Below are 24,896 nucleotides of genomic sequence, written 5' to 3'. Positions count from 1 at the left end.
TCTACACGCAATATACAATTATACATACACCATATAATTAAACTCTCGTTTTAACAGTTCTACGTAAACTATTATTGGGACGTAAGCAAAATATAGAGTACTTATGGCATATTATACATAAAAATAAAACTATTCAATTTGGGTCAATGGGGATTTCTCTTTACTTGAAAGAGGCTCTAAGAAGAGTGATGAACATCCATAGGTACACTCATCAAAGGATTTAATGTTCAGCTATTACGATTTATTACAGTTTTTTAATGACACGAAAGCAACCTTGACAATTGACATAATAATAATATTATATTAAATAGAAAATAGAAAATGTTTTCATAATATTATTGACATTCCGGAACTAAGATTACGCCCTCTCGGCTCTCAAATTGTTGATTTTCTGCAATTTTATACCTCAAGGGTATTTATGACCCTGAAAGATTAAGATTTTACGAACCTATGTTCTAAGCAAAGCAATTAAGATAAAACAAAAGGAAATAAAACAGTTGGTCGATGTGTAATCCGATAGATGGCCACGAGACACAAGTTGTTATTTCGTGACTGGTATAATAGTGTTGTGTTCGTCCGAATAAAATTTCCAATTTACTAAAAAATCGTGGTTATGAAAGTTTTGTACAAGATGGTTTTATTTGATGTACATATTTGAAAAATTTAATTTTAATCGTACAAAAAGTTTTTGGAGATGTCATAATAAAAATATGTTTAAATCTTGAACATTTAAAACTCTGCTCGGAAATGTCTTATTTCCCATAATAGGTAGTAATAAATATGTACATAAATTAGTTTATACGCGATAGATTTGCTATGCACAAAGCCGAATTAAGGGAGAGGGACTAAGAGGGTTATAGTCCAGGGCCCCTTAAAAAAGGCCTCCAGTATATCAATAAACAAATACATGTAAACATTTTTTTTTTTTTTTGAAAATTAGGGCCCCCAAAAATGGAATAGCTCAAGGCCACTATTGCATTAACCTAGGTCTGGCTATGCATCATTGTTAAATTAAATTTTACTATAAATTTGAGTAGGTAATTGGAATTAGATTAACCACTAACCGTCTGTTATTATTATTATATACATAAATCCTCGCCAAATCATTAAAGCCCATATCCTAACCATACTGTTTATAATAAACTCTCTATAATGAATATGATATCTCTATCCCTCGTCTAAAAAGTCTAAAGCACTCTCTGGTCTCTTTGCAATTAAGATTTTATATCCGTTCGCAATAATATCACAGTCCACCCGTAATAACTTATTACTGTGCGATTAACTCCCTTACCTCTAACATTCCTGATGATGGTCGTGTAGGTTGTAAGGTAGGTACTTAAAACGCAATTAGTGCCATGACCTACTAAGTACTAGACACTAGTTAGTAGCTGAATAAGCTATCCAACCCACGCCAAAATGTCTCAAATGGAAGGACTTCACCTAGGCTAATCAATACGACAACACCCATGGTACACAATTTATACTTACTATAAGAAAATTATCTTTTATAGGTCGTGTATAATAAAAAATAAATATATCCATACTGATTAGAAATACCGTGTCTTACAGTTTAATGCTTATAGTATTTACTAAATACATATTTTTTTTATCAATAATAACCATTATCATTGAGTACATTATTTTTTATTCATCGTTCCTTATCACTTTATTATCAGTTTCATTTTTGTTTGAAAACATTAAATTAACGCTCAAGTAGACACTACAAGTGTACTGTGTAAACGAGTTGCACGCAACGATATTTATTTTTCAGTGTAGAAGAACATTTTAATAGAATGATATAAGACATCTATATTATATTCGTGTTGAAAATAAATTCCGAATTGTTAAAGCTCCATTAAAAAATATCGGATAGATTTAAGTGAGTACAATATCGGCGAAAGCATCATTCATTATAAATTTTAAATCATGCCGATTGTGAATGAAAACAATGTGGAGGTAATTATTATCGTATTCTATTAATATATATATATTTCATCTATTTTTTATAACAACATGTCGATACTTCTGATTATTTTCTAGTTAGAAAAAGTATCGTCAAATTCAGTGATCATCATACATCCTGGATCTTTGTATTTACGAATTGGCCGTGCGAGTGATGTTACTCCATTCAAATATGTTCACGGTTTGGCCAGGGTTAATCTACTTTCAGAGACAACGAAGAGGAGGGACCAAATATTACCAAATTTTCCATATAAAGTATGTTATATAATATCTATTCCCATTATTAATAAAATCTTAAACTACTTGTCTTAACATTATAGTTATTTATTCTGTATGATTATAGAACTCTGATACATTAGCAGCCATGGAAGACAGCAGATTGCAAGCATCTCATATGCTACAGTCAAGCTTACAGTCAAACGGTGATAGAAGGTATGCAACACCACCTCAACAAATAGCTGCTTATAATCGAAATTCTGTACCAAAATACAAGGATAATGTACCACGGACACACACAAATTTGTCATCTGCAGTTGGTAATGTCTATGGAGAAGAAGTCAGTATTAATCATGATAACCAAATTAATTAACCATGAGTACCTATGTAGTAAGCTCGATCTACATTTCAGATTTTTAATTTAGCTTCTGAACTAGATTATAATGTTTTCTTTCCAATATTGAATGGCGAATTAAACATTAATGGTCAAATTGGAGGTTCATTAACAGCTGTTTTAGCAGATCTTGAAGCTATTTGGACACATTGTATAAACAAATTACTAAACATTAAGACTTCAGAATTCCACGTAAGATGCAATTAATTAATAATATTACCTTATTACCTTTATACATAAATTAAAATTTTTGATTTTCATGTTTGACCATAAGTTATATAATGCATATTTTTATACCTAATTATTAGTTATATCTATATGGCATTTGAGGTTTATACATTTTCATCTTATAAGAATCAAGAAGTTTGTTGTTTGAGTAATAAGAAGTATAAAATAATTAATATTAATTTAAATATTTTTATTGAAATATGATATTGATTAAGTGTATCTGTATGTAATTTAATAAATTAAACATTATAAATTGAAAGTAATTACTGTTCACTTCAAAATATTTTATGCACTGATAATTCAAATTCCAATTTTGTTGTAGAACTATAAAGTCATTCTAATTATACCGGATATATTCAACAGAGTTCATGTGAGAGAAATGATGTCAATGATATTATTGAGTATGAAGTTTAAAGCTTGTCTTCTTATACAAGTAATTTAGTATAACTTGAAATTTGTTTTTGTGTATAGTTTTTTCATTAATACTGTACATCTTTATCATAACTTCAATTTAGGACCATGTCGCAGCTACTTATGGTGCTGGTTTGGGTTATGCATGTGTGGTAGATGTTGGTCACAGGAAAACATCAGTGAGTTGTGTAGAAGATGGTATATCTCAATTAAATACACGGATTAGATTACGTTATGGAGGAGGTAAGTTTTCAAATGTCTTTTGTATAAGAAACATTAAATATTATGTATTATAAGAAGCACATGTTATAAGAATCTCAATCTTAATTTTTTTTTAATGACTATAAATATATGTATATTTTTATAAAATATTTTATTTCATATAAATTATTATTATCTTTTTCAAAATATGTATGTTATTTAATATTTAAGTTCCTTCATTTTTAACATTAATTGATGTTATTTTCTAGGGAATATCACTCAAACATTTCATTGGCTACTAAAAAAATGTAGTTTTCCATACCATGAATGCAATCCTATGACTAATTATTATGATGCTTTACTACTAAATCAATTGAAACAAGATTTTTGTCATTTAAATTTGGATAGATGTGGCGCTGTACAAAAAACAGTAACTGTAATGAAACCAACAAAACGACAAGTACAATACACAATACAGGTAATTAAGAATAAGTAAAACTCAAGTAATGAAATTAATTTACTTTTTAAATTTGTGTTACATTTAGGTAGGTGATGAATCAATGATAGCTGTTTTAGGCATGTTCAATCCAATGTTGTTAGGTATCACTGATAACAATCATTATGTAATTCAAGAAACATCTAAATCACTACCTGAAGATCCTTATGATGAAGAGTTTTTAAGAGAAACTAGTGTAATTATTCAAAAAACATTTAATGTGTATTATTTATATTTCATAATTGTACAATTTTTTTTTTTTTTTTTTTTTAAGAGACGTGGTACTGGCCGTGAAATGGAAACTGAAACACAAATTGAAAACAGTATTGTGCATACCACAGAAGAAGAAATATGTGTTGATCAAATTGAAACTGCAGGAAATTATTTCGACATTGAAACAGGAAGACCACAAAGTCTTGATAAAGTCATTGTACAAAGTATTGAACGTTTAAGTAAGTTAATTGTTAAAATTTTATGATTTAAAGATATTAGTTGAGTGATATTGAATTTGTACCTACTTAGCTTCAGATGAAATCAAACGAAAAATGTATAGCAGTATTTTAGTGGTAGGTGGTGGACTTAAATTTGATGGGGCATGTGCTTGGTTAAAAAGCAAAATATCATTAAATGCGCAACAAGTTTATTATGGAGGTATGTTTTGAACTAAGCAAATTGAATGTTTAACAACAGATGAACAAATTCAAATTCAATAAACATTGATATATGTTATTTTAGGACATATTGAAATTATAAGCTCACCAAAAGATTTGGATCCACAAATCGTTACATGGAAGGGTGCTGCCATACTTGCTGGTTTAGAATCATCTAATGAACTTTGGATAAGTGGTAAAGAATGGTCTTCGTGGAGTATTAGGATTTTAAAAGAACGAGCAATGTTTAATTGGTGAACTGTCATTGTTGATTTTTATTTTTTAAACTCTAAACTCAGATTACAAACTTTGATTTCTATTGTACAACATTTATAATATTTTATAAAAATAATTATTCTAGTCATATACTGATAATTTTCATTACTATTGATTATATTGATTTTAAATTATTGTTCTTTCCAAGTTTTTAAAATGTATTATTTTTTCTTAAAGAGTGATTGATGTTTATTACTTTTATATTATTATTTATTTTTTATTTTTGAGGAATGGTAATGAAGTATTAATTACACATTTTTGTAGGATGCTATTCATGTAAAGCATTTGAAAATAATTCTCTAATAAAAGTTTATCTTTGCATATTTACTTTTTTTTACTTAACTAAAACAAATTTTCATCCTTAGTCCATAGTTTAGAATAATAATAAATAATAATTAACTTATGACATTTATTACTTACAATATTTGTATTGGAAAATTATAGTATAAACATAACTTATATATTTATTTGATTAAAATTAATGTTTGTCCAGTTATTAACATCCAATTTAGTATGAAAACAATTTAAATTATAACATAGTAAATATAATAATAATGATTGTTTACTTAAATAATTTTATAAAAAAATTTTAAATAACATTGTATAGTAGGTATGAATAAATTATTAATAAGAATCAAATAAATTGAGGTATTGATGATACATAACAAAGTCACAATAGTAGGAAAATAAAACAACACTGTTACATTTAATACAAAATAATTTGATATTTATTTGTAAATATAACACTTAATGTTGATTATAATAATAATAATAATAATAATAATAATAAAATATTAAGGACAATGGAAAAAAACAATAAATTTATAAATTAATAACTTCTGTTGAGTTAAATTATGTCTCATAGTATTTTTTAAAACTAACTAATTTTCCATTGTCTTCAATAAGAAAATTGGTCACGCTAAATGCTTTTAAAGTAATTAAACATTGATAATTAATCAAAATCAAAAACACTTCTTACCTTATGCCTAATTTGAAGGTTTGGTATGTAATATTGTACATGTGAGATCACAGCTTCTAAAAAACCAACATAGATTAGTAGTAGTTTTTAAGGGTTTATGTATAGAGAGTAGTATAAATGAACATTATTATTAAACTTAGATTTAAAAAAAGTGTTTGTTGCACTTGAGTAGATAAATAAAAAGCATTCATTATTGATGTTTTAAATACCAACCTTTTAATTAATAAGATCATTTACACCACGAATATGCAGGCGCACAACCGTCTTTCTACGGTAACAACGTGCACACTGACACATATTTAGATGGGACGGTTTCTTGGAATAGCTGAAATTTTTCAAAATAACCATTATCTAATAACGAGAAATAATTTTTTGGTAGTACATATTTTGAAAGACAATTGTTTAATTATAAAATTAAACAAGTCTTCCAAAACTATGTGTTTAATATTTTAAAATATATGCTAGACAAATCTTAAAAGCATGACCAATTTTCTATATTAAAATATACTATCTTTTAGGTACTTATTAACTATATAAAAAACTGAATCATTGTAATAACTGTTTTACAATTAAATATTTTTTTTTTTAAATCACATATAATTAATAAAAATTTAATTTATATAAAAAAAAAAAAAATAGGTAATATTCAATTGTATTTATACTATTTTTAGACTTAATACAGTTAAAAAAATATATGCAACATACAAATTAAAAATTACAGTATTATATCAAAGTGATAAATAATGTACTAAATCAAAATCAATTAAAGGCAAAGGTAACAGAAATATCTTTGATATCCCAGAAGGTAGGTACTCTATAATAAGAAACACTTGATTCAAATATTTAAGATAAATGTTGTATAAATATTTTTTTGGTTAATATTAAGTCATAAACAAGTTAATAAGCTACAACTTAACTGTATACAAATTATTATTTTCACACTTAAATTTTGAATAATGCTCAAATTTGCGAACCGTAAGGGTTATCATAAAATCTGGTAGAGCATTCATCACAAAACTCGACAGATATTCTTCTATTAGATACATGTAAGCATACACCTACCTCAGTCGTTGTGGGGTTGATACCATCTAACAGTGCCCAGCCCTCATCTTCTTGAGGTGCAACTGGAGGAGGCACCATGTGGGGGTGGTTGCTGTCTCTTTCCTCTAACAAATCAAAATAACCATCAAACAGACTATGGCTCGTGGTAATAGGAAAGTGGTCAATACTCGCATCAGAGTTTAACTCGTTAAGAGTCTTGTCAATATTACTACCTTGTGGGATGATATTCCTCCAACGTATGTTGCGCAACAGACCGCCGATCTGATGGCTGTTGGCAATCATACCGCGCAAATAGGCTACCTGTCGACGGCTGCTTGCCCACTTCTCTTCGCGTTCCTTCAGCTCCCGTTTCACACCCTTGATCTCGCGTTTAAGCTGCGACATCTTTTGCTCCAGGTCCTTGACGTACTGTTTCTGTTTCATGCGATTTATACGGGCAGCCACAGCATTCTTGCTGTTGCTGGTCGGCAAACGGCGGGGACGGCTACTTCTGCTACGCCGCTTGTGATCAGAATCCGAATCGGAGAATTCGTATTTGGCCGACGATGTATCACTGGACGAGCTGCACGATCGTACCATGATGAATCACCCGCCCGCAACCGGTCGCTTTAATAATAATGGACAGTTGTGTAGGTGTGCCTTCGGTGGATTATCGTCATACGCAATTCGTATTTTAATTTGAAGTGTACTTACTGCAGCTGTCAGATCGAGTTCACGAGTCACGACGATCGTAATTATAGCGACTAGACAACCCAAATCGATCTACGGGACGTGGTTTTGGTATAATTAAACCGACGTATAATACTAAAAGTCAATGTCCTAAATGTCAACATAATAATATACAATAATAATGTTAAATTAACACTTTCGTATTTCGTTGTTGCGTACTATAATAAAACAAACATGCATGCCCTGTACTGATTGCTAAAATGCTAAAGCTTTTGTATGGTATCACTATAAACTAGTTTGAATATCCCTAGGAGGTTGGAAATATATCACTAAAGATAAGACTATTTGTCTTTGCCCCATAGAGTCTGTACTCTATGTTTTAGGTGATTTCAAATTTGTAAACAGTATATTATAATATGAAAAATTTGAATATTTTTAATTTTAACAATTATTACTACCAATGTCACGAGGCACGAAGTACTATTGTTGAATGGTTTCTCAATCAAGCCTTTTTTATCTAACCTCCATCTATTGTGCTTATTGTAAAAAAAATTTTTATGCCTACAGATTTTATAAACAAAATAAATACCTATGGGCTATGACAAAAAAAAAAACAATTATTGAATGACTTCTGTTATGCTGTTATTGTTATAAATTAAGAATGATTTATTGGTTTATTAATTACTAGAATTAAGTATATACTACACTTTTTAATTGATTTATTCTTTTTGAGATTCTATAAGTTAATAGTCTCGCTATTATAAAATCGAATGGTGATACTGTGATATAGACGACATAGTTAATATTATGCAGCGTGATCAATTTTAGATATATATTTTAAATTTTTAACTATTACTCGTAGATCTTATACAAGTTAAAGATTTATTCTATTACTGTCAAGTTCCAAAATCGAATTACAAAATTCATAGCACAGAATAAATTTCTTTAAGTCTGACAAGTGACAATAGTATAATACTATACCACCAATGTAATTCAGGACTATAGTGATTTTACTATAAATAATTAATGTTTGCCACGTTTATCAAAAAAACATTAAACATATTGTAAATTATTTTTTATAACTAATGATAAAAAAAAATAAATAATCGTGTTTTTGACGTAGTGTTAGATAGTAATTTTTGAGTTATCGTCGACGTGCGATGAGTTTGAGACTTTTAACTAAATGTATTGTAATAAACAATAATACTACACCTAATAATTGTTATAAATCGCAATGTATAACGATTAGTAGGTGTTGTATTATTGTTTATTACAATACATTTAGTTAAACGTCTCAAACTCATCGCTTATCTATCTATTTAAAGACTAGGTACATTCTATAAGAAATGTTAATGTGTTATTATTAAACGGTGATTATTCAAGTAATAAGAGTAACATTATTATATTTTATTTTCTTATTAGCTTTCAGACAGTTTCAGTACAATACTATTTAGATTTAGTTTGAAAATTACATAATTTACTTTTCATATTATAATTTATTATAATACAATTGTTTAGTTTATTATTTGAATTAATCCATGTTTACCCGCGAATCGCAATTATTTTGTGCTATCGTATGTCAGCACTGTATGTTGGTTATAAGCAGATGTAATCATTGGGCTTTGGGCTACAACTGCGGCCTAGTGGCCTTATTGCTTTTTCCTTATTGTGATTTGTGGCTACTTAGTACTATAATGTACTTGCTACTACTTGCTAGGCGCTAGGTACAATGGTCACTGGCTATTATACTATATTAAATTAATAACGATATTATTAATATTAAATACTGATTTATTTTTTTTACTGAACATCAAGTATTTATGTGTAACTAATGATTTGTAATAAGTGTATAATTTTGAATTTAATAGTTCCGTAATATTCGCTTTACAATATTGATATAAATTTAAAGACCAAATCATGTCTACTTTTAGCAAAGGTGAGTTCTTCATACCATTAGCGACTATGCTAATTTCAACAATTAAAGTTCAATAAACTAAAAGGATTTTGGTGTCACATATTGTGTTATATCTGTCTGTTATGTTAAAAAGCTCGTTTTCCAAATTTAATAGACATTTTTCTTTTTTAATAGTTCCAAGTCCAATATAAATTATCATTAATAGTTACCTTCTAAACTTATTAATTGTAATTTTTGTTTTGATATTGAGTAAAAATATAGGTATGTAGATACAGGATTAGGTTATTGCTACACCTATTATATTTTCCGGTTAATTCGATTCTATTAGGTATTTTGACTGTCACGAGTTAATATATTATTTTATGTAACAGTTTTGTTATTTATCCCTCGGTGTTGTTTTGCTCCACTGTTTCAAACTATTTCAATGAACAGGTATTACGTACTTGTTTTTTCAAATGCTTCAGTTTGTTCATACTTTTTTATTGATAAATTATTTGAGGTATACATTTTTAAAAGTTAAGTAATAAATATTTATTATATTTCCATCCCTCTATCACTCAAAAAAAAAAAAAACAATTCAAATTACTTAAATGATAAAATTCATTATTTATTTCATTACAGTAAACAACTGTTTATTTCACAATTACAAAATAAATTGTATGTATATCGTATATATTTGTAATTAATACTTTTTACTTTAGGTAGTAGGTACTTTGTATGTTTGTTATTAATTTGTAACATGCAATGAGATTAAATTTATACACATTTAAAAAATTGTAATTATCATTTTTTAGATTGGTGGATTAAGTTTTTCACAGATGCTGGTATTCCTTCATTTGCATCATCTAAATATGCCACTATTTTCTATGAAAATAGAATTCAGTCTAATATGTTAATGGATTTAGACAAAGATATTCTTAAGGAAATGGGTATAACAGTTATTGGCGATATAATTGCAATCCTTAAACATGCCAAAGATGTATATAGAGAGGTAATTGTTATTTTTTGATTGTTATTTATTTTGTGAAGAAATAATTCATTTTGAATATTTGTTTAAAGGGCTTTTATGATAGCTATAGTACTAATACAATGGAAAGTTTAGTAACTAAAAAAATTCAAAATGAAACTAATGAAAATTCACCTCAAAAAAAAAAAATAGGTAAGTAAAAATTAATGTTAAGCAAAATACTTAATTTCTCAACTTTTTTATTTATCTAGTTACCAATAAAGTAAAAAAAATAGTTACAAAAAAGGTCAAAGTCTCTAGTGAAAGTGAAGAAGACGAAGAAGCACTATTAAAAGTAGTGAAAAAAAAGATTCCTTCACAACTATCAAATAATTCAACTAAAGTTGTCACCAGAAAAGTAGTTCCTAAGTCTAAAACTACAATAAAAATTAAACCAGTTATTATAGAGAGCGATGATGATTCTCCTCCTCCATCTGAATTAAAACCTAAGAGCTCAGTTTTTGACCGTTTGGGTGTTGGCGATGTAAGCAGTACAACTCCTAATTTTGATAGTGTTAATTCATCCACGGACTCAAGAAAAGTAACCAATTTCTTTATGAAATTATATTTCAAATTAAGTTATAATTTAATTTGTTTCAACAGTCTTCGGTCTTTAAACGTCTTGGAATCAAGCAAGTCAGTGAACCTAATGCTTCTGCGACATTTAAACGTACTATTAAAGGAGTAGTTAGTGATGCACATTATGGACCTAGTATTCCAACAGAAGAATCTAGTGCTTTCACAAAAAGAATAAAACTGGAAGAAACAAGTATGAAATATTTTTTAAAAAAAATTATTGTAAAAATTTATGTTAACTTATATTTTTTTGATATCAAATGTCAATACTGCAAATATGCTTAATTTTCCATCCCATTTTCATAACTAGAACAATATAAAGGTTCATATTTAAATATTTGTAACAAGATTATTTTGGGCCACTATTGCTTAGAAATTTAGTAGTTGATTAGTTGATACATGTATAGTTTTAAATTTACTATTAATTGAGGCGTTGCGTGGCAAAGTTGACAATTCAAATTGATTGGGAACACTGATTTTCATCATACATCTTCCCTGGTCGAAATATAATGCTTTTATACTAAGAGATTGCAGCAAAGACAGCAATCTCCGATCTTAATACTGTGGCAAACATAGCAATCTCCATTCAAAATATTTAAATAAACGTTAAATTATTTATTTTCACTGTTAATGAGACATTTCTATTATTATTTAGAATTATTCTTGAAGTGATAGTTACTATGTAGCTCCTACTTTATCCACCTTCTTAACTTTTCTATTACAGACAGTCAGACAATATATTATTTTCCACGTCAAATGAGGTAAACTCCAAGCATTTCCGTAACAAAGGTAGCCGTGATTCCGTTGCATATTTGACAATGTCTATTTTACTTCTTTAATTATTTAATATTATCGACATTTTACATACTTGGTAATTACGAGGAATACAGTCAAACTTGATTATCAATTAATTTAAGTAAAAATATCATGGTAAAAAAAAAAGAGGAATAATGGTAAATCAGTTTTTTGAAAATTACCAAGAGTCACTGCGCTTGGAGATTGTTGTCATTGCCACACAACGCCTCAATTATTATCATACTATTTTATTAAAAACATAAATTTCAATACATTTTTAGTATGTATACATATATTTAATAATTGTTTACAATCATAATCATAGATGATAGACCCCTATATATAACACATATTAAGTTTTAGTAATTGTTTTGTTTTATTACTTTAAAAGTTAGAGAACTATATGTGCTATGTATTACCCACTATATTATTGTTGAGTTTTACTTGCAATAATTATATTTGTAAATTTAGGAATGGTGGACTATATAATGATAAATATATATATTTATAGATCTTAATTCATTAAAATGAGTTGATAACTTACACAAAAAATAGATCACGTGCCATATAGTAAAGCGAGTTCTGCATTTTTTTTTTTTTATATATAATTCAGTTACAGAACATTATTAAAATTTGGATATTTGTGTTAATTGAATTTAGGATTCGAGTTTTGAACAGTTTTAACCATTACATTTTAAGTTTATTTTTATGCAGATTAAAATATTAATGTGAACGGATTAAATTTTGTGCTATTATTTTAGATTTTTTAAAATAGTTGGAAATTAATATTTATGATTATTTTTGAGTTTAAAATTTCATATCAATTTACTAAAATAGTTAAATGTATACTGATTTTTAGGTTTTAATTCTTCAAAGTCTGTGTTTGAGCGTATTGGCGCATCGTGTGATCGTGAAAAAAGCAGCCCAGGTCTTGTTTCCAAAAGTGGTAAGTTTTTTTTTATCAATATAATTATTTAGTAGCCTCGCTCAACTGAAAGAAATAAATTAAAATAATTTTGGCTAGACAATGTGTTTCTGTTTCCTGTGCATTTATAGATTGCCTTGAACATTTCTAACAATAAAAAATAATTTTAAATATTTATAATATAATATGACTTAATAGTATTAATAGAAATTATTAATTAATTAACAATAAAACCTTAAGACTAATTGTATCTAATTGAAAAAACATGCCATATCCCAAAAATATGGTTGTTATACAAACTATTTATTTATTAAAAATTACCAAACAAGTTTCAATATCATTTCTTCATGAGTATTTGGGTCAAAATATTATGGCATTAAAGATCCACTCATAAAACATGTATAATGTAGACATATCAAGTATCTCTAAAAATAATCCATAAACGATTTAATTAAATTTAACATTTACTAATAATATAACAAAATAAATAATTGTTATTATTTTATTTTTTAGCTCTTATAAGAAATGCTAACTCAGGCGGAAGACCAATTTATGTTAATCCGAAGGTAAATTCATAATGTTTATTAAATTATAAAAATGAATCATTGTCTTAAATGTTAAAAAAACAAACCAATTTTTGTATCCCTAAAATTTAGGAATAAATACATTTAATTGAGATATTATAATGTATTGAACATTTACTTTATCAGAAATTAATAGATTTTACAAATCTTATATAATTTTATGTTATTATTCTTAAAAATAATGGTAAAGTAAATATTTTTTAGTCTTAAATAAAACTATTTTTCTCATTCAATTTATTTATTTTTATTTTTATGTTTTCCCTACTATTCTTCACATACAATTTTCACTGTTTTCTGCTTGTTTTTTCCAACAGAATTTTAGTTTTAAAGTATCTAACCTTATTTTACTAAGCTCTTCAATCACATTGTTAGTTTTTCAATTTTATTTTATACATTTCTTAAAATAATAGCGTTAAAGTTACATTTTTTATTAATAAAGAATATTTCTTTTAAATTTATACAATTTATTTTACCTGGTTTTTTTTTGTGATTACAATATTTCTTATTGTAAAAAAAATGAAATACCTATTTTCATATTTTTTTATATTCATGTTGATCATTTTATGTTTTATCAATATCATTTTTAGATATAATTTAATAGAAACATTCTTATCAAACCTTTGTTTCAAGCATTAGTAAAAAACAGAGCTTTTATAAATAAATAAATTTATACATTTGAAAAATTATTTTAAATACAACTAAATTGTATACTATTATTTTTCAGGTATTAAATGTTAAAAAGTTGAGTCTGTTAAACCATTCACATTTTAGAAGTTCAGATTTAGAATGATACATAAATTGAAGATTTATCTTTCAAACTCAACAGTGTTTTGCATATAACTTTTTTTTGTCATCAACTTCAACAAGTACACAATTCTTAATTTTTAAAATACCTGATGTTGGTTTGTTTTATTTTTAATCTTATTATGATTTAAGATGTGTATTAATTATTATCATTTCTATTGAATAAAACAAGCATACAATAATTAGGTATGTACTATATTTTTTTATTTTTCAATAAATTAGCTTATTTTATTAATTATTTTTAAAAATGTCATAAATATCTGAATAAACTACTGGATTATTGTAATAACTACTTATAATATAAAAATAACTATGGTAAATGATATGAAGAACTAACAAATTTAATTTAATTTTCCGATTGCAATTTATTTAATATTATTGTTAATTTTAAGTTCAAACAATTTAATGTATGTTTTCACATTAAATAACAATTAAATGTATTAATTTGAAATATAATTTTTCAATGTATTTTATTTGGTTTTTTTTTTTTATTATTGTTTTTAACATAATATCATACAATTTTATATTTCTAAGTTCTAACAATTGTTACAAAACTACAAAAATAAAATTATTTCTATTAAAGAAAAAGAATTTAATTTAATTTAATTGTTTTAATGACTTGATAATATTAATAATTGTATGCAAGTGCTAGAACAAAAGTAATATTTTATTTTGAATCATTTTACTATTTCTGAAAACATTATTTTCCTATCATAATAAATCGGAACATTTTTTAAATGTGGTCGGTGTTTACACTATTTAGTAACTTTATAGTATAAAATGTATGTAGTTAAATGTTTATCTTATCCTATTTCAGATTTCTGAAATTTTTCAAAGACTGACAAACTCAAAACTAAAATTTAAATTTCCCTATTTGTTGCTAAATATTTTATTAGAATACATGAACGTTGGTTCATTTAAAATATTTTTATTTAATTTATTTGTTATAATATATTTAGTACTACATGTCATTTGTAATCGAGACAGGATATTAAACTTATTAAAGCAATATCTTCTTTCAACAGGATATACACTTAATATTTTCTTATCGTGAAACTTCACGGGCAATTAATTCAAATAAATTAATATCTACGGCGAAAAACTGTTAGTTATTAGTTATTATGTATTTGTAAACCAGTAAACCTATACATATATTTTATTTTATCTAAAAATTTTATGAAAATGTTAATGAGAGTTTTCGTCAATCCGTTAGAATAATCGGTTAGTTGAAATCCAAAAACTTGGCACGTACATAAATAAATAAAACCCATTAAAAATGTTTATTTCAGTTCAACATAATGTCCGCCTGTCGGTGTTCCAATAAATAAATGTAATGGAGATGAGTGTAATGTGTCAAAATAAACGAGGGTCGAGTTCACGATAATCGTAAACCTTCAACACGAGTTTAGCCCAACAAGATATAGATTGGCCGCTTATAGTTTTTAAAATATTCCGAAGTACTAACTATTCTAATATTATCTTTTTTTAAATTTTATCTCTCTCTTTCACACTCTTGTTAGTCATCACTTCATGATGTGAAATAGACTAGAATTTAGAGCGCCCGAGAGCCTTTACAAAATTAATAGTAGATATATTTAGATTGAATAGACTGTAGCCTGTAGGTACCTACATGTTCAATAATTAATTTTTTTTCGGTTCCTGGGCGAGGGGGAGGGGGGTAAATAGATACATTTTTTACTTTAGAAAAGTAAAAATTAAAAATTCTCATATTTATCAAAATTATAGAGAAAAATAAACAAAAAATAATGTACCTATGTAATGCATAGTCGTCTATTTACCTACCTAGTACCTAGGCTAAATATAGGTCTTATGCATATACATTTTAACAGGCACGTATACAAGGGGGGTTTCCCCCCACCTCCCGAATTTTTTTTTTTTATACGTGCCTGCATTTTAAAGCCATATATATTTTTTTTTACGTAAGTGTATACTACATAAATGATTTATGCAAATAAACTATAACGGAAATATATATAAAATGGTGTCATGCAACATCGAAGTTTGTTATTATTATAATATTGGTACTAAGATATCTATATTATAAGGTATCTTGTGTAGTTGTGCCCAATGTCCATTTCCTACATAATATGCACTTTTTATGGACATTAATGTAGATCGTAGATAAACTATTTGACAAATAATATTTTAGATAAATGTTCATATGATTTTGAAAATCAGTTATTACTGTTATTAGTATCGCACATTACAGTCAATATTTTAAAATAATATTCTGAACCGTCGAACCGTGTCACTTGTGTCTATCCTATAACACCACTCCATAGAACATTAACATTAGAACAAGTAATCATTGATGTCCGTAGATGCAATATTTCTACACAAATTTTGGTGTTGAATATCTATCTATACCTCTTTACATTACAGACGTATTACGTATTTACAGTTGAATCCCATAAATCCAAATGGTACACCTAATTTAAGCCGAAATATAACCTGAGTAATTGAGTATGAAAAAAAAACATTTTTTTTTCACTTTACAAATAATAAACTACCTATCAGTTTACAAAACGTCAAAAAATTGTACTTGAAGTATCAAAAGTGATAAAAAATGTATACAAATATTAATAAGTAATAACCGTATTTATATTTATATAGGTGCATAATATGTATTTTATTGCAGTTTATTGAATTTTACTACCGTCGACCTACCGTCGATCGACTATAGTAACTATGCTACTGATTTAGTGATTTATATTTGTATGAAAGCATCATATGGTGCAGTTATTTCATATCGTTGGTAAAAAATGACGCGTAGCACGTAGATAATATAACAACAGAAAAATTCAACATCGCAACTACCTATATATATTTATTTTATCAGACTATTAGTTATATTATCAGAAGCAATTCAGCCATAAATATAATTTCAAATTTGGAACTAAACTGTCTACTTAACTGTCCCATTTACACATTCTAGGTGCAGTTTTCGTTACATTAGAGTGAAGTAGGCGGTAACAAAAGTTCACCGGCTGTCGTCACTATTATATGGGGTAATCTATTTTACGTAAGATACTTATTATTTCAGAAAGTATTTTTTTGAAGATATTTCTTTTGCATAATTTTAAGTCGTTACAAAAAACATTTTCGGAAAAAATTATACTTTTTATTGTTGTAATTTTCCAAGTTTTTTACTTTTTTGATTGACAACATACATTTTTAATTTCCTAATCAGGAGTAAAATATTATATTTGGAGTTCATTTTGATCTATGAAAATATATTTATAAAATTTCGAAAAATTAGTTAAATAGTTTATTATAACTTATAAGTACCCATTGGCTATTTGCCTATTTTAAGTTTAAAGTTTATAGTGAAGTATTGAATACAATTTTTTTGGGATATCCCTGTACCAATTTCGCTCATCCAAAATTCAATTTCTATGTATTAAAAGTACTCCAAAAGTTATTCTATTTTTTTTTTTTAACAATGAGGAATATTAAATGTACGTTTTATTTAAAAACATAAAATAATTATAATCATGAAATATAGTATTTAAAAATATATTCTTAGAAGAATGTTGTTTTTTAACGACTTAAAATTACCTATACCTATGTAAGAAAAATATTATTTAATACGTTAAAAGTTTTTAAAATAATGAATATTTTACGTTAAAAATATCACCCGATATATATGTTCCGCGTATTACGTAATAATACTGCTTGGAATGAATGCACAGAAATCCGTATTATTAATATTATTTTTATTACCAACGTAAGTATAGGTACATCACGCAATGTCAAGGGCGGTACTCCTCGTACATTTTTGCTTGTTGCACATGTAATAGCTTTAGAGTCGATATTAGATGTCAGCCGACTGCCTGAATGGCTTATTTGATTAGTGTTAAAAGCTGCTATAGCTGCGTAAGAGGATGTCAGCTCACTATTTTGTTTCTCTCTTTGAACCACACCCAACTTAGTAACTTTGCGTTTAGCAGAGCCAACCTATTATTGTTTATAGTAATAGCTTTAATATTAAAGTGAATTTGACCTACAATTAATCTTAGAGTTAAGAACGTTTAGCATAGGTGTCACTAGGCGGTGACTGCTAGAAGGCTTAACGCCTTTAGATATTTTATTAGCGTCTTCCAAATAAATAGATTAAATGTGTACTTATACCAGTGTAATAATTTCATGAATAAACAAATAAACGCAGAAAAAAAATTGGATACGGACTAACAAATGACACATGAACAATTTTACAAATTATCGCTAGGATTTGAAAGTTGTAGGTGTTGCATATTGTTTAATAAGCTCTCGATTTATATAGTAAATCAAGCTAGAAATACGAACTGTTCATGGTAAGTTTAAACAATTAAAATTTAAAATGCATATTTTGCATATTTTATCAATCTTGGGGAAAAGTGCATATAACGTGCAATATCAGTGTTGTATCTTTGACATAAGTATACCAAAAAGAATTGTAGTCACATCGCGTAAGCCGTAAGGTCCGATGACCCATAGGAGGCTGGTCAGTACAATAAGGCAATAGACAAATTATTTCAAATAACGAATAACTCTGTATATATATAAATATATATAATAATATAAAAAACATGGTATGATGCCAAATTCTACAGACATTGGCGCGTTTTATAATTTGGTTATATTTTTTTCTTCATTAAATCTACTCTTAACTTGACCATTCAAATGTATTTTGTGTATCGGTATGTGGATAATCTACACACGGAATAGTTAACTTGGCAAGTTATTTTTTGGACGTTGCTATAATTATATTTTGTTTTTTACCTATATTTATAATAAATATAAGTTAAAAATTAAAACATAACATTTTGAAATTTCTAAAATAAATAAATATCATTTACCTATAAGCTATATTATACTATTTATACTATATATTCGGTTTCTATGTTAAGATAGCCGTTATAATCAAAAGAGTTTGAATACACCACTATTGCTGTTTCCATTCATACAATATACCTATTATTTTATACTACCTTATATTTATGCATAATTTATTGTCAGCTATTTACGTTTTATATATTTATATATCATAATTTATAATAGTTATCGAAAAAACGTATCATACTTCTTATGTTTAAGTAGATTATTATTATTAATTTTTAATAATATTATAAAAAAGTTTCTTTTACGTATGTTTTTCCTTCAGTTTGCATAGTATATCTAAACAATATCGTTTAGGTAGTTTAGGACTTTAAGTATCTTTAATATCGATTATTGGAAACGAAAATTGTTAAATCATCATTGGATATCTTATATACTAAATCTGTAACTTTATTGTAGAATTATAGGCAAATAAATATATAGATTATTGATGTAGTAAGTATATATAGATATAAAATAAATGATAAAATATATAAGTTAAGTATTATACACGTTTTTCTTTTATATTTCTTTTATAATTGATTAAATTTGTTAAAAATGAAAAAAGTTATGTACTATATTTAAACTGTGTTATTGCATTACATAATTAAAAAAATAATACGCAATTATTTAATTTAAATTTTAACATATCATACAAAACGGTTTTCATTAGTATACATTAAAAATTAATAAAAAAAAACCAACAAAAATTGTAACAATAAGTATAAATATATTTTAACTAGTCGATCAGAGATTTGATTTTAGCGTTTTCTTCTTTCTGTGGTTCATCTTCTTTAAGTTTGTTGATATTTTTTGCTAAATATTAAAAATAATAACAGTGAACACACGCTTTAAAAATAATATTATTTTAATTTTATAGACTATATCAATTACCTGTCAATAATGTAGTTTTATCGATGTATTCTTTAACTGAACCAGTCTCGAATCCACGAGACAGTTTGTAAATGGGAATAGATTCAACAGTTGATGATATTGGCTCCAAAACTGTAGTAATTATGCAATTAAAATTAACACATAAAATTAATAATTTTAGTTTTTATTTATTAATTTTTTTATGGAAATATTAGGAATTGTATATTATTTATTTAGATAGTGGATAAATCATTAAACATGTACAGCCAGATAGGTAAACTATTATTATGTATCATCTATACCTATTACCTATAAGCTATAGTTAATTATAAAATATTGTATTAATGTACGATGTACCTGTATTATTAATATGAAAAAAAAATACATTTATACATCTTCATTTAGTGAAATGATGTAAAAACTACTTAGGAAGATTAAATACCGCTATAGTTACCTATGATTTGTCAAATAATAATAATAATAATAATTTAAAAAATACCTGGTTCCAAATGTTGACCATGTTTCATATACATAGTAGATTCGGCCAACTTTAGTATCACGACAATGAAAAATAACGACAGTGTTCTAACGGCAATTTGCATTATATTATTATTATTATTTACAAAATTGAAATAAAGTATAATCAGCAATTCTAAAAAACGTGCACTCTGGACAGACGATCATTCATAACTTCTTCGAGACTATAACACTACTCTAAATTAAAAGTGAAAGGAATAGCGGTATAGAAACTAGTTCATTCATATTATTGCATTATTATATGTACCAAGTACCTATTATAGTTGCCCATATTGTAGGCGTCTGTTTAAAAAAATATTGTAGTGTGGGTTTTCATATATATATAGTATCATATTTTGTTTTGCCACACAAACAATAATAACCATAACAAATATAAACATTACAGTTATAGGAAAATATTTATTACACAACTAATTTTGATTTTACTTTCTCGGTTTCAAAATCAAGAAAACATTGTTGGTAAACTGAAGATTTATAAGACTTTATGAACAAGGATAAATTAGAGGTACTGAAAGTGCTTCAACAGACTCCTATAAAAATCGTTATAAAATGAGGATTCATATTCAAAAAAAAAAAAACTCAAAATTGGTATAACCCACCTGTGTCCTAATGGCTAATATAGACCTATTGAAACTCATATAATAGTTGTGCGTTGAGCAGTAAGAAGATAAAGATGAAGTCTGATGAATTTGGTATTTTATTTTTTTAAATAAAGTTCATTCAATGCTCTCATCAAGAATTTCTCATCCCTCAAAATCCCTGCAGGTAGCCCTCCAAGACGACTTAAACGTAATTGGTGCAGAGATCTATTATATTAAAAAAAATAAAAGCAAATGAATAAACTAAAATTAAATCTCTCAGGATTTAAATCACATTGAAAGTGTCATCACTGGGTGGCTTCTTTCTCCAAATTATGTATCTCATCTTCTATTATTTTTTTCTTTCTCTCTTAACGCACATATACTCATTATGTCCATGATCTGATATAGATTGTATATTTTCTTCTTTTTCTAAAAAAAAATAAAAATAAAGTTCAACTTTCAATAATTAGGTGTATATTTTTACAATATGTTGATTATTCCATAACAATCTACAAATTCATCAGCTTAACCAAAAACTCATCATAATAAAATTAGATAAGCATAAGACGTAACTAATTATGGATACCATGGTTATGCATAACCTATTTTCTATTAGTTATTACTATATGTATTGTACGCCGTTATTACAATTAATAAAATAAATGAAATTAATAATTATCCAAAAAAAGACGTTCATAGATATCTGTACGGTTATATTATGTTTATGTTTTAAACCATCAGTCATCGAATAAGTTGTAAACTTGTAAATCACATATTAAAAGATTAATGGATGAACTTATATAATACAAAATTTTGGTTGAACCTTATAATTCAAAGATAGTTTTAATTCACATAATATATTAAGTAGGTAAAAAATACAAAAAAATTAATTTATAATTAATTAACGTATTCATTTAAATTTCCAATTATAATCATATATAATTATAATTATATACATATCATGATATAATCTGATCGTGGTTGCCAGTTTCCATTTACGAGTTTAGTCCACATAGTTCATTATGTTGTTTAATTTTGTCGTTTATATTTTTAAACATAAATACCTACACATGCAATTTTGAAAAATAAATATTACGAGTGCTATATTTTCAGCTGTAAGTTAATAAACAACTTGTATTTTTTGGGTACTCTTAATTTCATCCAATTTGATTGTTAAATAAACTGATGATGTATAAAATATAGTGTGGACAGATATAAATATAAAAATACGAGACTAAAATAAGGATAAATAAATATTTTTTTTTATATTTATTAGTATTAACTATTAATAATATGGATTAATATGATTTCACCCAGTTAAATCATATTAACTGGGTGTTCGAAGTTGATGTTTGGGAATTTAATAATATAGTTTTTGAGTCCTTAAACAATTATTTTTCGGATGAATGTATATGTTTTAAAAGTGCCTTATTTTCTATCAGGAAATCATGAAACTCAGAATTATTCTCGATGAAAAATGTTTTACTACATAGCTTTATAATATATATTTTTTTTTAAATTTAATAGTTTGTGTTCCGGAAGTTTATGTCGGGACAACGAGACAGACTTTTGAAATACAGTACTTTTCTGTATAATACTATAATACGGGACGTCTGGCCACCCTAGTATATAAATGATGTACAGTAATTTGATGTAAGGTAAGCGAGTAAATCGATGCCTAACCCAAAAATTGAACAATGCATAACTGTTTTACTAAAATAGTTCGAAATGAACAAAAAGAATGTACACAAATTATGTACGACCATATTACACAGATATAAGAAAATAAGATTATTTTTATTTAACTAATTTTAAAAGCTAAAAATATAATCGTTTTATTATTATATATAATAATATATTATTATTTATTATACTCATACTTACTACCTACATATATAACGTACAGAAACGTATAGTTTTATAATTATTTTAAATTAAATAAAAAATACATACATAAATAAATTGCATTTAAACATATTATATAAATAAACATATTGTGTAATATGTTGGTATAGCTGTATAAGTATAATACAAGTTACTACTTACTAGTATATTAAGTAAATTTTAAAGCCATGTTTCCACTACATAATATATCGTGTTTTGTACTGTATATACATTTAATATCTAAGTAACAAAATGCCGGACACACAGCAGAGTACCACAGTGGAAACCGGACTTAAATTCGATTAACAGATTTATAATATAAATATCAAGCATCTGAAGTATCTACCAATTATCGGATAATAATTTGAATTTTATATTTTATTAATATTGTTTTATTTTATTATTATTATAAATATATATCTGATACCAAACGAGATAACCATTTAAATTTACATACGATAGGTAGATATGATTAATTATTTTTATAAGAAATATTGCTGGGTGCAATTTATTTTCATTAATATGTACAACAGTTGACAATTTAATTTTTATCAACTTGATTGGATTTTATTAAAATTACTTTAATACATTCTTTCAAAAAAACTTGAAGTTTCATAAATAAATATTTATAAAATACATTTAGACATTTAGTTATTTGTTTGAATTGTTTCACTGATGCGTTATAATAAGTATATAAATATAATAATATAGAAGTCGTAATCATGTATATAGCATAATATATTGGTATAACACTTCAACGCCGCTAAATAATTACTATCTAACTTGTCCGTTATAACTGCATGTTAATAATATTTATCCAAATTATTTTTCATAACAAATTACTATAACAAACATAAAATATTCAATAATATATAGTGAATAACTACACATTTTTACGAACAGTGGTAGATAAAACTTAGATTAAACATAAATATGAACACAATATTAGCGATTTTAAATTAATATATAGTATAAAGGATATTATAGGCAATAGCCTGCAGGTATATCTTTATGTAAACACATAAACACGTATTAACGTAAGTACCTATTACTGACTACTACTAAGTAGGTACTGCTAAATACTGATAATTGTCTTATTATATTGTCTTTTGTCACATTTATTATATTAATTTATTATGCATATTGTTATACTGACTAGATTTGAGTGATTTATAAATATTAGACACTATAAAATATAAATCAATATATAGCACCTATACAGGCATTTTTAAACAAATATTACTTTGACTTTATCCAAATGAACAAAAGAAAGGTGTAACTAATAGAGGGAGTATTTTTTCGGAGGACCATACTTTTTGTTATATTATAATATTGCTTAGGAGTGAAAAATATTAATATAATTGTATCTTTGTGTATATTTTTAAAATCTCGATCTTATTAAACGAATATTCAGGCGGTGGAAAAAAATGGCTCACTCTTTGTCTTGTTTAAAATATGAAACACTACCACTGACTTGATTGTTATATTATATTCGTTTTTATCGTTAAAGTTTAAATTATACATACATACATATATATATATATATATATATATAAATTATAAATAGTTATACCTTTTGGCATCTGCATTCTGCATTCTGCATACTTCAAGCAATTTATTAATATGTCATTGAAAATAAATTATATACAAATTATAATACACTTATATATTGTAATGAAGTTTTATGTTAAATATGTATATTAAAATACGCATAGGTTATAGGTTACACAACATCTTTAAAAAAACATAACGTGCTTACGAATATTAATAAAGATATTTTTAAATGCATTAACTATAACACTTGTATTTATACTTCTTAAAATTAGAAATTTTGAGTAGAAATAAATAAAACATTATTATCAGCTCTAAACAATGTATCCAATTATTCATTAATATAGAATACAAATAAGGATAATATAGTAACGATGTATACAGTTACCTCCACTATTCCATTAATATATTTTTGTTAATAATTATATATCGCTAAACTGACT

General features: G+C 26.0%; 3 protein-coding genes across 5 annotated transcripts; 2 read left to right on the top strand and 1 right to left on the bottom strand.

Moving 5' to 3' along the window:
- Nucleotides 1-1,926: 1,926 nt before the first annotated feature.
- LOC113547745 (actin-related protein 8) lies at nucleotides 1,927-5,036 on the top strand. The gene is made up of 11 exons (XM_026948213.2): nucleotides 1,927-1,956; nucleotides 2,041-2,217; nucleotides 2,306-2,518; nucleotides 2,591-2,764; nucleotides 3,123-3,233; nucleotides 3,316-3,454; nucleotides 3,682-3,890; nucleotides 3,958-4,104; nucleotides 4,183-4,360; nucleotides 4,431-4,559; nucleotides 4,644-5,036. Exons 1-11 carry the CDS (start codon nucleotides 1,927-1,929, stop codon nucleotides 4,814-4,816), a joined length of 1,680 nt encoding a protein of 559 aa, XP_026804014.1. The 3' UTR covers nucleotides 4,817-5,036.
- A 588-nt stretch (nucleotides 5,037-5,624) lies between these two features.
- On the bottom strand, nucleotides 5,625-7,811 carry LOC113548392 (CREB/ATF bZIP transcription factor-like). Of its 3 annotated transcripts, XM_026949251.1 has the most exons (5): nucleotides 7,569-7,808; nucleotides 7,088-7,481; nucleotides 6,876-6,979; nucleotides 6,027-6,138; nucleotides 5,627-5,869 (listed from the first exon to the last, which is right to left on the bottom strand). In XM_026949251.1, the coding sequence occupies exons 2-4, from the start codon at nucleotides 7,452-7,454 to the stop codon at nucleotides 6,082-6,084; spliced, it is 528 nt and encodes a 175-aa protein (XP_026805052.1). In that variant the 5' UTR covers nucleotides 7,455-7,481; nucleotides 7,569-7,808; the 3' UTR covers nucleotides 5,627-5,869; nucleotides 6,027-6,081. The 3 variants fall into 3 exon arrangements, with proteins under 3 accessions (XP_026805051.1, XP_026805052.1, XP_026805050.1); XM_026949249.1 differs by having other exon boundaries at nucleotides 6,876-7,481; nucleotides 7,569-7,809; XM_026949250.1 differs by having other exon boundaries at nucleotides 5,625-5,869; nucleotides 6,876-7,811.
- Nucleotides 7,812-9,219: 1,408 nt separating this feature from the next.
- Nucleotides 9,220-14,331, top strand: LOC113548394 (uncharacterized protein C19orf47). The gene is made up of 8 exons (XM_026949257.1): nucleotides 9,220-9,480; nucleotides 10,254-10,450; nucleotides 10,519-10,618; nucleotides 10,678-11,006; nucleotides 11,069-11,234; nucleotides 12,696-12,782; nucleotides 13,275-13,327; nucleotides 14,070-14,331. The coding sequence occupies exons 1-8, from the start codon at nucleotides 9,462-9,464 to the stop codon at nucleotides 14,133-14,135; spliced, it is 1,017 nt and encodes a 338-aa protein (XP_026805058.1). The 5' UTR covers nucleotides 9,220-9,461; the 3' UTR covers nucleotides 14,136-14,331.
- The last annotated feature ends 10,565 nt before the right edge of the window (nucleotides 14,332-24,896 follow it).

This window comes from Rhopalosiphum maidis, chromosome 4 (genome assembly GCF_003676215.2).
Source record: "Rhopalosiphum maidis isolate BTI-1 chromosome 4, ASM367621v3, whole genome shotgun sequence".
NCBI classification, from domain to species: domain Eukaryota; kingdom Metazoa; phylum Arthropoda; class Insecta; order Hemiptera; family Aphididae; genus Rhopalosiphum; species Rhopalosiphum maidis.
Note: the sequence above shows the minus strand (reverse complement) of the source record. Positions and strands in the feature narration are given on the sequence as shown.

What these genes read in the sequence shown, in the direction of transcription:
- LOC113547745 (XM_026948213.2), top strand. Translation starts at nt 1,927, where the DNA reads ATGCCGATTGTGAATGAAAACAATGTGGAG. An exon ending in TGAATGAAAACAATGTGGAG is followed by an intron (nt 1,957 to 2,040) that starts GTAATTATTATC and finishes ATTATTTTCTAG; the next exon opens with TTAGAAAAAGTATCGTCAAA. An exon ending in AAGTACAATACACAATACAG is followed by an intron (nt 3,891 to 3,957) that starts GTAATTAAGAAT and finishes TGTTACATTTAG; the next exon opens with GTAGGTGATGAATCAATGAT.
- LOC113548392 (XM_026949250.1), bottom strand. Translation starts at nt 7,454, where the DNA reads ATGGTACGATCGTGCAGCTCGTCCAGTGATACATCGTCGGCCAAATAC. An exon ending in TCAACCCCACAACGACTGAG is followed by an intron (nt 6,139 to 6,875) that starts GTAGGTGTATGC and finishes GAAAAATTTCAG; the next exon opens with CTATTCCAAGAAACCGTCCC.
- LOC113548394 (XM_026949257.1), top strand. An exon ending in AATAAAACTGGAAGAAACAA is followed by an intron (nt 11,235 to 12,695) that starts GTATGAAATATT and finishes ACTGATTTTTAG; the next exon opens with GTTTTAATTCTTCAAAGTCT. An exon ending in AGGTCTTGTTTCCAAAAGTG is followed by an intron (nt 12,783 to 13,274) that starts GTAAGTTTTTTT and finishes TTTATTTTTTAG; the next exon opens with CTCTTATAAGAAATGCTAAC.